This window comes from Ostrinia nubilalis, chromosome 29 (genome assembly GCF_963855985.1).
Source record: "Ostrinia nubilalis chromosome 29, ilOstNubi1.1, whole genome shotgun sequence".
NCBI classification, from domain to species: Eukaryota; Metazoa; Arthropoda; class Insecta; order Lepidoptera; family Crambidae; genus Ostrinia; species Ostrinia nubilalis.
The window spans coordinates 210,156-223,288 of NC_087116.1; the positions used below are offsets into that span (position 1 = coordinate 210,156).

Sequence of the window (13,133 nt, forward strand, 5' to 3'; positions counted from 1 at the left end):
CGGTTTTAATAAGCCTTGAATGCAGGCAGCGCAAGACAGGTCGTTGTGGAAATACTTAAGGAGGCCTTTGTCCATGGGACGTCATTTGACAGGAACGAACGAAGCCCTCAGTACAACGATCTTGCCATTAGATGCACGCATATGAAATTTTGGAATTTTAATACCTGAATAATACCTACGAATCATGGTGTCAAGCCTTACTAGCCGCCATAAGCGTCTGATAAGCTTAGCCGCACGTGTTAAAGTAATCGCATTAATTTTCGTCCAATCAAGTTGTTGATTCAATCTTGCAATATCCTGACCAATCTGGATAATAACAATAGATAGATAATAGTCATTAACACCGTGTCCTGGGGTTGGAAAGGATAATTACAGATGGATAATAAAATTATTATAGGTTGGTTCAGTTTTTGAACGTGTATTTCCGCACTTGCGTCTAGGGGTGGGCGTTAATCAACATAGATAGTTATAAAACCTATCTATTTAGCTCCACAATGATCACTAGTTATCTAGCGTCAAAATATTTATCTTTTCCAAGCTTTATGCGACTAGCGATGGATAACTTGACAACAATGAGCAACCAAAAACATATAGCAACATTCGCAATCAGAATTTCTTATGAAACAATATGGCAAATGTGTCTTAGACTGTTGATAATTATCTGATAATTATCATGAAGCGTAATTATCTTGATAATTTCGAACCCTGCCGTGTCCTTTCAGGGTTCGAATCCAGTAATCGACATCATTCGAAGCAACAATAGCCCAAAGGTGTCGGTGTCGGATTGGTTGAATCGAGATCCGTGGAACGCGGGTTCGATCCCTGCCGCTGGACTATTATGGTGAGTCCACTCGTAATCACAAGCATTTAGCTAACCACCAGGGTTGAAGAATGGGACTAATATTCTTTAAAAAAACAAAACTCTCCTTCTGGCGCAGTTGGGTAAAATATTTTTACCCGGTTTCCATTCCATCAGGAATACCTGACCCTGGAAAATTCACAGATGGAAACCTCCATCACGTGCCAAATACATTTCTTTGAACGGTCAACGTTTGGATCCAAAATATTTTTAATCATAACAAAATCGCGGGCAGCTTGTTTACTTTGGCTGGTCATTAGTCGCAGAACTTATTGACACTGGAGTTAATTATGTGCTATAACTTTTGACCGTGGATCCACCTGCATGAAATGGTTTTCCTGAACAGTATTGCAAAGAAAAAGTTTGACTTTTGGACTTTTACTTTATTTCATAACATTGTGTAAAAGCTGCGCACGTGACATTAGCGCAGTGGTTCTTAACCGGTGGTCCCTGGAGGCATTCCAAGTGGTCCACGATGTGCACATGCACACCTTGGTCGAAACCACTTTTAACTCATTTTTGTAGTCAAACTGGTTTTGACCGATTATGAGGTGGTCCCTGACAAGACAGAAATTTGGTAAAATGGTCCCTCATGACTTAAAGGTTAAGAACCACTGCATTAGCGGAACAGTGTGCCCTCAGGACCCTGTAAAAATCACAAGTCCATCGCCATCAACAAAAGAAGAAGTCTTTTGGACTGTTAGAGCTCCGAATGTCAGGCTTCCCAAAACCGCTGGGCCAGTGTGGAGAGTGTAGACCGAATTCTCCATTTGCCTCTGCTAAATTAGAAAGGGTTGTGTTCTTGCAGTGGAGACTTAATGAATTGATGATGTTATAGCTTTGACATCAAACGTAACATGCGCTTTCTTACTTTTTCTGTCATCATAGTTACATAGAATCAGATAAAGATACATAAATAGTACCTACATGACTAGGTACCTATACAAATACATAAACATTCGGCCTCCACGTACATATTTTATGACTTACATAGAAAATGCAAATTTTAATCTCCGCAACTACAAAACTCACTTACTCAACGTCAGGCTTCGACAAAAAACGAACCAATCACCTGATAACAATGATAATATTGACATGTAAATGTGATGTCAAATAATTAACAAGGACGATATTCCTATTGTGGAATTGTTTTTTTATTGCAATCATTAAAAATGTTTTTGGAAATTACGTTTGCTTAAATCACAACAGTTGCATTGGCTTGTGGAGCTCGTAGATAAGTAGATATGTAACTGATAAAATGTTTTATCATATCTGTGTCTGAGACAAAGCATTATTTCAGCAGCATTGTACGCTGTCCTATATTTTTTTATCGTTGTTATCCCTTGCAAGACAATATGGTGGATGATATTTTTAAGGGTCTCACACTAGTGAACATGAAGTGGTCAGCTAGACTGCTAAAATCCAGAAGCCTGTAGCGGCTTAGATAGGCTGCTTGAAGGTTCTTTCGGAGGTGATCTGGGATTGTTGGAGTAAGAAGAAAAATTACAAACCGCACAATGGCCCATTCAAGAGGCTAAGTGCGATTCGAATTGCCCTGCAATAGTAACTAACAAGACTGCTAGAAAAAAGTACTTTTATTTTAAACAGCGCAACTTCTAAGGACCATAATTAACTTTTAAAAAAAATAAAACCGACTTCAAATGCGTGAACACAAATAATACCTATTCAACAAAAAAATAATCGTTCAAATTGGTTCATAATCGGCGGAGATATTGCGTATAAAAAAGTTCATCCCCAATTTTCCACCCTTGGGGGTGAAATATTTTCTTCAAATTCGCATGAAACCACCCTTTTGACAATACCTATTCAACAAAAAAATAATCGTTCAAATTGGTTTATAATCGGCGGAGATATTGCGTATAAAAAAGTTTATCCCCAATTTTCCACCCTTGGGGGTTGTTTTTTTTATTATTAAATTTAAATGGGACCACCCTTGAGGTATTACCTATACGCCGAAAAAAGATTTGTTCAAATCGGTTCATAATTGGCGGAGTTATCGCGTAACAAACATAGAAAAAAAAAAAAAACATACGGGTCGAATTGAGAACCTCCTCCTTTTTTTGAAGTCGGTTGAAAATAAAATATGTATGTGTATTACACACATATGTGTTATGTGACATAACACATGTTCAAATAAATTTAAATCAATTCATTTGATAGTAATTTGGTTTTGATGCTGAAATGTAGCCGAAAGACATTTTTTGTTAAGTCATTCTACTATCTGTGATTAAACTGTTTGATTTGTGAAAATTTAGTTTGTTTTCATAAAGTATAGATGACAACACATTAGATTTAACATTTTTGTTGCACACTCAACCTTAACAACAACATACATAAGAACATACAACATACACAGGGTTCAGCTTTATTTGAAAGAAAGAAAGAAAAAAAAAGATTATTTGGCACCAAATTGGTATTTGATGTGCTATGTACTACAATTTTTTTTTAAGAAATGATGAAACCAATTAATTAATTATAAATTATTTCGAAACATCAATCAGAAATGTTTACATTAACATATAAAACAATATTAATGACTAATCCCTGATTTAATTGATTTTGTCATTTAATTTTTGACTATTAAAGGATTAGTAAGTTAAAGTACTTATGTAATTAGGCGTTCTAGTTTAGTAAGCAAGTTTAATAATTAGAAAAAAAAAGTCACTAACTAATGTGTTATTGTTTTACTAAAAAATGAAGTTATGGAATGTAAAAACAACTTTTTGGAATGTTTAATCACTAATCCAGTTTTAAAATGTAGTATGAGAATGAGCAGCACATAAGTCGATACATTATCGTTGCAAAGTAGAACCTATTGCAAGTGTGTAAGATCCCACACTGTCTAGCTTATCTTGCAGTGTTAGAAAAATGAGACTAACAAAGCTAAATAATTTTTTATTTTTTTTTGCTGTGATCATTTGCAATCAGTCCCAAGACTATGAGCAAATCTGTTCCTTGATGCTGTCATGCGGAGTGGCTTCCCATTGGAAGCATCAACTCATCTGCTGCCCAGAGCTACTGGGCGTCCTCTAGCTCCAGGATATGATGACGTTTCAGTCGTCTCACATACTGGTCCATGGTGAGTTGGCGAGCAAGTTCGTTAGGATGATGGATTAACCGCTCTTTGTAAATAATTTAAAAATAATATTTCTTATTAGACTGTGCTGCTTCTTCTCAGCACTGGCCCATTTATTGTCTTGAAGCAGTGATAGGGTTAATACTTTGACATCTAAAAGTGCCTCTTAAAAGCCTACTTGTAAAATAAATGCCTTTTTTAAGATGGGAAATGTAATTTTTCATGTCAAATAAAGTTATTAGGTATTTCTTTCTTTCATTGTATGTCACGCCTCACCTGGAATAAGACCAATGAGCTCCAGGTGGAAAAAGATCATTAAACGTAATTTTTAACGAACTGAATGTTAATAATTTGGCTAATGTTATAAATATTTAAGTATTTTAAGTTCAGAATGTAAGTATGGATAATTTGCAGTATAATTCTTGTTACGAGTAAACAACGTTCAGTGTAGAAATTAACAAAATAAGTATTTCAACTATCTGTGCTGAACGTTAGTTTGAAATTGCAAGTTTCTTATACGGTTCAATACTTTTCAACCAACTTCAAAAAAGAAGGAGGTTCTCAATTCGACCCGTATGTTTTGTTTTTTTTCTATGTTTGTTACGCGATAACTCCGCCAATTATGAACCGATTTGAACAAATCATTTTTCGGCGTATAGGTAATACCTCAAGGGTGGTCCCATTTAAATTTAATAATAGAAAAAACAACCCCCAAGGGTGGAAAATTGGGGATGAACTTTTTTATACGCAATATCTCCGCCGATTATAAATCAATTTGAACGATTATTTTTTTGTTGAATAGGTATTATCAAAAGGGTGGTTTCATGCGAATTTGAAGAAAATATTTCACCCCCAAGGGTGGAAAATTGGGGATGAACTTTTTTATACGCAATATTTTTAATTTTTAGTTTTATTTCACCCCCAAGGGTGGAAAATTGGGGATGAACTTTTTTATACGCAATATTTTTAATTTTTAGTTTTTTTTTGTGTTCACGCATTTGAAGTCGGTTTTATTGTTTTTAAAAGTTAATTATTTATTTCATAAAAAATTAAGGAACAGTAAAAAGTGTAAAATAAAAACCAAATTGACAGTTTGATGTTCTTAAAATGAAATAAAAATAAATTAATGTGAGCAACAATATGTGTAGAAAAATTAAAAACAAAAGAAGTTAATGTTCTTAGAAGATTCTTATTAGAAAATTGACAAGAATTAAATCCTTCACAGTCAATTGTTTTAGTGCGGGAAATTAATAAAGTTAAAACTTGACTAAATGACTGGACTGAACAGTGTGCAGATGTAAGATAAATAACTAAGCTCCTAAAGCAATGATATCCAATAAGATGTGTCTCTTATAATTGGGTAGGGACATTCAATGGACCAGGCAATTGACAATAATTGTGGCAAAAACAATTTGGAGGTCACACTGAACTATGGCGGCGCAAGAGAAAAAAATAAATAAAAACTTTACACACAAAATTCTACACTTTTCCTATACGATTATAAGATGTTAACCATACGGTTGTCAGTGACATGTATTACAACGCGCGGAAGAGTAAACAAAGTACAACCTAAACTGGTTGTATTAATGTTATTTTTTTACAAACCAACACGTTTCGCCCCCTTATCCATCACTGAAACGAGTTTTGGAGTAATGTTTGGGCCAACCTTACTGATGTATGCAAGCGAAGAGTGGAAAAAACCAATGGTCACCAACACAAAAGTACACATAATATAACACTTTAGGCATCACTGTCGTCCGCACACACTTCATAAACAGAAAAACACACAAATACAACACTGAAACCACTGAATTACACCGCCAAGACCTTTTGTACGCACCTTAGTTTTAGTTATGACATGTGTAGCTAGTTTTACAACTGCGAAATTTCCAGTCCCAATTGTTTTCTCCAGCTCATAGTTACCGACGCACACGAGCTGGTCTATCGGGAAATGTTTGCTTTTGTGCATCGGCTTGATTTCGTTATCCATTTTTGTGAAAATCGAGTGAAAATCCACCCGAGACACAGCCTGTCCGAATTTTTTTGTCTACTGTTGTTAGTTCGCGTCGTCCGCCGCGCGGCGCTACCGTCGCTCACGTCATTGCGATGGGGACGTTCATGTGGACGCTCCAAGGTTCCATTAACAAACTCGTATAATTTAAATATCGGAATAACACTAAACAAACATTTTAACTCACGAAACTGCTAATGTGAATAGTAAACACTTTTCTAATTATTATCTAATCGGCCGCGCCGTACATCGCTGGCTCTTATCAGTGTTTCTGTTATCAATGCGTAGGGGATTCAATTGAACATCGCTCGGTCGTGAAAAAAGTAGTCAATTCACAACCTTTACACGGCTGTTCGTGTCTCGCTCGCGCTCATTCATTATTAGTGTGTTAGAGAGGGATGTATAGACTAATCTCTGTCATGCGACTAGGTGTGTGACGTCAGAGGGGGCCGCTGACGTCACACGCGGTAAATTCAAATGATCAGACGGGGTACCGTACGTCAAAGAGAACTATTGATTTCAGCACTGCGTTGCATTCACAAATTGAGCTAGTGTGAGGCTAGTTGAATACGCATAGACTGCATTGTATTACGTCAAGGTTTGCGTAGGTTACCAACTTGTGACGAATTTCAGGTTCTCCTCGTGCGGAAGCCTTTAGGGGAGGAGGTGCCTGCGCCTTATTTCGTTCATAGTGATATGAGCAGACTAGACGTAGACGTTGAGATGAAAGGAAACTGAACTAAGCTTGTCATTGTTGAATTTCATTCATAATGCGCGAAGTTTATTAATAAATCTATTTTTGTTATACGACAAGACAGGGAAGAGATGTTATTTTAAATGTGTAGACTCGAGTAAGCAAAATGCTTTGTTCAACTTTACCTACTAAGAATGCGAATTCAACATTGTTTTGTGAAATTACATACAAAATAGGTAATGTAGGTTCAACTAAAGAAAACTATTGCTTGAAATGATGTACCTAGATAGGTACATTAGGTTAGGTATAATACCACCACATTTACTTTTATGTGTCAAAGAGCAATTTACTCTTGTCTGACTTGTCTCTCCCATAGTAGGATTCACTTTTCTCAATTTAATTGAATAATGATTCCAAAGCTACTAATACTTAACCGATTAACAGCAAACTGACAAATAATTCGGTTTTCAGGGCCTTATAAAGTGTTTGCATCAGACTGCTCGACTGTTTATTTATGATGAGGTACACATCTTGCTAACAACGGAGAAACTAACGCCCGTATTCACAAACGATGCTTGCTTATTAGGGAATTAAACACAAAAATGAATTAAATCGGAAATAATTCCTACTAAAGATTTTAGTGCTTTAATGGCTTCATTAGTTGCCCATAAAGACTCTCCTAGGTTTTCGACTTCGACGGAGTTGTGCTTAAGTGGTGGGGGCCCCCGAAAGGGGCGCTTTTTCGGTTTCCCGGTTATACCGCGTAAAGGACTTACCCTATCGAAAAGTGGTCTTCCTGACGATTGAAGGGCATTAAAATTTTATCCTGCATTAAATAAGACCAAATTCATATGATTTGAACAAACCATTCTCGTGCAAATGTTCGGCAAAGTAGAAAATATGTGTAAAATTAATGACCCTCTCCACGTCCAATAGCTCGTCGTCGTCACCCGTAGGCTCCCAAGCGATCCCAATCGAACGCACATACCTTGGTACTATTTCTTATTCTGTGGCACAGCATTGAATAGAGCTCTGTGATCGGTTCGTGTGTCACCGTGTGGGCGTGTGCGTCCACGCGCACTGTGAGACCTCATAGTAATGTTTGTGAAGATGGGCGCAAGACCCGGTTTCCACCAAAACAGACCGGAGGAGAGGAGACATGAACAAATAATGGTTACCTTTAAGATTGGTTATTCAAACGCATCTTTCCACTCCGCTTTGGTGGAAAGCACGCCTTATAGAGCTTAGCACCTTTTGGGTACGGAACCATAATTTTGTAGCTGGGTCTGGGTGGGTGCTAACTTAGCCAGTGTTGCCAGAAGGTTACTTTTGTAACCTTTTAGGTGATTTTTGAACTGCATTGGTTACTTTTAGGTTACACTAATGAAAAGTTTACTTTTACATACATGGACTAGGCGTTCCGGATACGCGTAAACTGAGTAGGTACGCGTACCAGGGTACTCGCAATCCGTACGCACCTTTATATTCTCTCATGTGAGTCATGACCCCATGTGAAATTGTATTCTAAAGTTAACTGGGTTTATTCAGAATTCTCGATATTAGAAAGAGAAAGTCAAGTGTGCTCAGGGACTTTATTTATAGAAACTTTCTTCCATCCAATTAAAATACAAAACATCTAAAGCGTGTATTGAACGGCCATTAGCCCAAATAATCATAATACGTAATTCTTACCCTACATGAAGTGTCCCCACAATCTAAAAACGTAGAGGACATTTTTTTCGAACATTTTAGGGTTCCGTAGTTCTGACAAGGAACCCTTATAGTTTCGATATGTCTGTCTGTCCGAGGTTTTGCTTGGAAACTATTGGCACTAGGGAGCTGTAATCACTATTAAAACCTCTTCCACGGACCTCCTCCCCCATCCTCCCTTTTGTGAAGGGCAAACGTGATTAGCAATGAGCTGGACCCTGGAGTTGAAAGGTCACCTTAATTGAGTTCGTGCGAGACAGAGAGAGATAAATAAATACCATAGACAACAACATCTGACAGCTAAAACTTCGTAATCGCTTCATGAATTCGATCACAAAGGTCACTTTGTCTACAGGACATTTTACATCTTCTAACAAATGTCGATGGGATCCTCCATCCACATTATCTTGATGGATTCGTAATCGCTTCATGATTTCGATCACAAATGTCACTTTGTCTACAGGACATTTTACAAATCTTCTAACAAATGTCGATGGGATCCTCCATCCACATTATCTTGGAGTTGTTAAGGAGTAACCTAGGGTGAATTAATATGAGATCTTTTTACCCCTAGAGGAGGGCTAGAAGGGAAAATATAGAGGGAATCAGGATATACATACTTTATAAATAAATAAAACAACTTTTTAAATAATTATTCATTTAAATATATATTTCTATAATAGAAATCTGTTACGTATCTATACATAAATATTACAAGGACGCCAGTCCCGGTTCATTATTATAAAATACAATTACAATAATAATAAATTAATTTAATATTATTTATTAATAATTTAATAATAATTACGGTGATTTTCAACAATTTAGCGACTTCTTTGGTTAAGTTAAGATTCCTTTGTGAAAATAATGAAAATGAGAATTAATTTACAATAATAATTATAATATCAACAATTAATAGAATTATATAATAATGTACAAAAACAAAACGATCATACAATCTTTCAAACATTGGCGTGCCGCCATTTTGTATCATAGGGTTGCCATCTTTGAAATATCCGCATTTTGGGTAAATAAAAAAACAGTTATACATAAATAACTGTATTTATTTACCTATTTTCAACATCGCTTCCGAGGCAATATAATATTTGCCCAGAATTTTTCATATGAGTAACAAAGCTACGTTATTGCTCGTTCTAACAACAAAATTTAATATTTAGATGGGTATCTAATACATTTACATGGTAATAAAATACTAAGAAGGCAACCTTATTTAATAAGACGTTTACGAGGGGGCTTTGTTAATAAATAAATAGTTTTATTATACAGCTGTTGTGACGTCATCAGTTTAAATGTAATAATACTATTAGTTCTTTGTCATATCAAAATAAGATATAATTCGAGTTCACAGATTTTTCAATACTAATACATCGTGCAGAAATCAATACTAGGAAAATACGGTACAAGGTAAAAATACTGAAATATAAATTAAACATTGATTTACTAATACTGTTGTAAAATGACGTCACAAGAGCTTTCAAAATAGGGAAATCGACACCATTAGTCAATTGACTAACTATTTATTGATTTAAGATTGTAAAAATCAAACTTAACAGCCAATTGAAACCTTATCTAGGTTTTCAATTGTTTTTTTCATAATTTGTTTCGGAATTTATTGATTAATGGTGCCAACTACCGTATATTCTGTGGGCTCCCCTAACCCCCCATAAACGGTCCACACTTAATTTTACCTGTTTGTTAGCTCCCTAAGCAACTGTGAACATATCCATTTTTACAATTTAAACTTTCGATTTGACAAGTGCTCGCTGTAATCTGTGGAGATTTTTGTTGAGCAACGCCATCTATTGGCGGGAATCGGAACTATTATCACTGATATGACTATTATGTGACCAAAAATTATTTTAAACCTTATTTTGTAAGTGATAAAGTCAGATTTGGAAGCTAAGGGCGATTTGAAATTTTTTTAACGTGTTATTGTCAAACCGAATAAACCAACTCACTCAAATAAAATATTATGAAATACTAAGCATTGCTTAAATGCCAAAACACACTTGTAACAGTAGTTTTTTTAAGTTACCCCACCGAGACCTTAACTAAAGCCCGGTCTGTGAGCACGTAGAATTTTGTCCAATGACCCCAAGCTACCTATCCTTATCGCTCGCGCGTAATTATGTTGCTGTCGCGACTGTGCGACGGGCGCCCGCAGTGAGTGTGCGAGCGCGACAGCAATATAATTACGCGCGAGCGATAAGGATGGGTAGCTTGGGGTCATTGGACAAAATTCTACGTGCTCACAGACCAGACTATACCAATGTTGACGTATTTTCAACCATATTCCCTTGCGTTAAGGTCCAAAATCAAAGGCTTAAGATCCCGGTAGGGCTAAAGGGCTATTCACATGGTACTATAGATTTAATAGACTACTTGACAAATAAAAAAAGTTACATTTTACATTTTGAATTGCATTTTAGTTAATTTCAGGTTAAAATGAATTCTAGGGATGGGCCATCGTTCTACATTTGGTTTATCGATATTGCCATAAAATCGATCATTTTATTCCCCATTTGATCTCAATCATACCTAATGGTAAATGATGATGAAGCATGCTTTCTCGGTAAATACCAATTTATTCGAGTAATAAAGACACCTAGGTTTATAGTATTAATCGAGTTGACCTTTAAACGGCTCTGGCGTATATTGCTATCATAAATTGAACCTTATTCTCTTGTCATAAGATCGAAAATCAAAGGATTTTTACCCAACTGCGTCAGGAGGGTTGTTCTTTTTTAACATGTAGAGGGTTTTAAAACTCGGCCCATCCCTAAAAAATTCAATACAGACAATAGCACATCAATCAAACGCTAAACGTGGCGAGTGACGTCATCGTCAAACGTTCCTATGACGCCACACGTCGACGTCAAAGTCTGAAAGAGACCTAGCCTAAACACTGTGGCATCTATGTACTTGTGATAGGGGCTATATTGCAACGAAAATGTGATGTGCTCTATATTGGTCAAATAGTTCGCGACACCCAAAGTGGCCAAAAAGTTGACACAACCTTATTGCAATAGGCTAGTTTCCTAAAAAAATTTTTTTAGTCCGTCATGTTTAATATCAAAAAATATTGGACACATATTTTTATTTGTCAATCTAACAAATAATTACATAGTTATGGTGCGTTGAAGTTCCGCACGACGTCACAACGTGCGGCACTTTTATGCACGCATTGACGTCACGGGCCTCTTCTTAACAACTTTGGCGCGCTTTATCTCTTTAAATTTTCATTAGTTTGAAAAAGTGATAAGTTAACTGACGGACTAATTAAAACTCTTGCTTTTTGACCCAGGAAACATCCCTATTGTAACAAAGACGTGTCGCGAACTTTTTGGCTACTTTGGGTGTCACGAACTATGTAACACTGACTGTTTTTTATGCATAACAAGGCAGGTATTTGACCGCAATCGCACCTGGTGTTAAGTGAGATGCAGTCTAAGATGGTACATATCTGCAATGTGCCTATTCGCTCTTGCCTTGAAAAGGCTGTACAAGAATTTAAAAACAATGTCAAGTAGACTATGAGAGTTTTACGAAGTGACTTAGACTCGACCATTCGAGGGCTGGAGCGCAACACTGGAAGAAGACAGAAAAATAATAATTAGAAACATTAAAAACAAAAGACAACAAAAAAGAAAAAAATAGTGGAAAGACAAAAAAAAATAATTAATCAATGAAAAAAAAAGTTCTGGCAGTACATAAAACAATTGAAAAGACAAAAAAAAAGTGAGTAAACGAAAAAGAAACAGTTCTGGCAGTGCATATCTTGATTATTTTAACCGTAGAACTTCTAAAAAAAGAAACGAAAAACAAAACCTTCATTATTTCACTTCAGATTAAATATGTAGCAGTCGGATTTAACGGTTTAAAATCAAATCAAAATGAATTCTTTACATTTTTGCAAGTAAAAATAAATAAAAAAGTATGGTTAAATGTGAATAGGCCTTTAGGATTTTTGTTGAAATCACCCCCTGACAAATAATAGTTCAAAGTGATGTTTAGTATGGAAATGACATTTTAAACTATAGTTGGACAACATTGACATAGCCACGATAGCCGAACGGTGAAGGGGTCGGACTCGTGATCCGGGGAACGCGGGTTTGAATCCCGCCGCTCGACTATTGTGGTGAGCCCACTCGTGACACAAGCATATTTAGCTTAGTACGAGGGGCTAAAGGGGGCTATTCTTAAATATAAAAAAAATTGAAAGGTCCCAGATATGACATTGAAAGGAGGGCGCTACTATCAACACTGGGTTATTAGTGCAAATTTTCGCCACTTGACGTTTCAGAATCGATTGACTATTGAAGCCCGGTCTGTGGGCACGTAGAATTTGGTCCAATGACCCCGAGCTACCCATCCTTATCGCTCGCGCTCTGTCGCGCTCGCACACTCACTGCGGGCGCGCGTCGCACAGTCGCGACAGCAATATAATTACGCGCGAGCGATAAGGATGGGTAGCTTGGGGTCATTGGACAAAATTATCCGTGCTCGCAGACCAGACTATAGTATTCAGCGTGTAACTTTTATTTTATTAAGGTTAGTGTTTTGCAAGGCAATCCAATTTATTTTTCTTTATCTACGCTCGACTGTCGCACGTTTGAGCGCGGTCACAACGCAATTAATTACATAATTTGCATTAAAGACTAGCTTTTTATAAAATTAGACGATTCTCATATATCTTGGGCACATTCTCTATGAGTTGTATCTGCATTCAAAAATAACTCTT

The 13,133-nt window shown here is 36.5% G+C and overlaps 2 protein-coding genes and 1 long non-coding RNA gene across 3 annotated transcripts in view; 1 reads left to right on the top strand and 2 right to left on the bottom strand.

Annotated features, from left to right (window-relative positions):
- LOC135085747 (uncharacterized) overlaps positions 1-6,232 on the bottom strand; it is a 63,028-nt gene extending 56,796 nt beyond the window's left edge. Inside the window, exon 1 of the mRNA XM_063980546.1 lies at positions 5,797-6,232. Coding sequence (XP_063836616.1) covers positions 5,797-5,946 — 150 coding nt within the window. The 5' untranslated portion in view covers positions 5,947-6,232. The remainder of the gene's footprint in view (positions 1-5,796) is intronic.
- LOC135085706 (uncharacterized) overlaps positions 1-13,133 on the top strand; it is a 463,562-nt gene that overhangs the window by 111,445 nt on the left and 338,984 nt on the right. The window lies entirely within an intron of this gene.
- The window catches only part of LOC135085700 (uncharacterized), a 45,871-nt gene continuing 41,750 nt past the window's right edge, over positions 9,013-13,133 (bottom strand). Inside the window, exon 14 of the mRNA XM_063980514.1 lies at positions 9,013-11,980. The gene's annotated coding sequence lies outside the window, so the exon portion shown is untranslated. The remainder of the gene's footprint in view (positions 11,981-13,133) is intronic.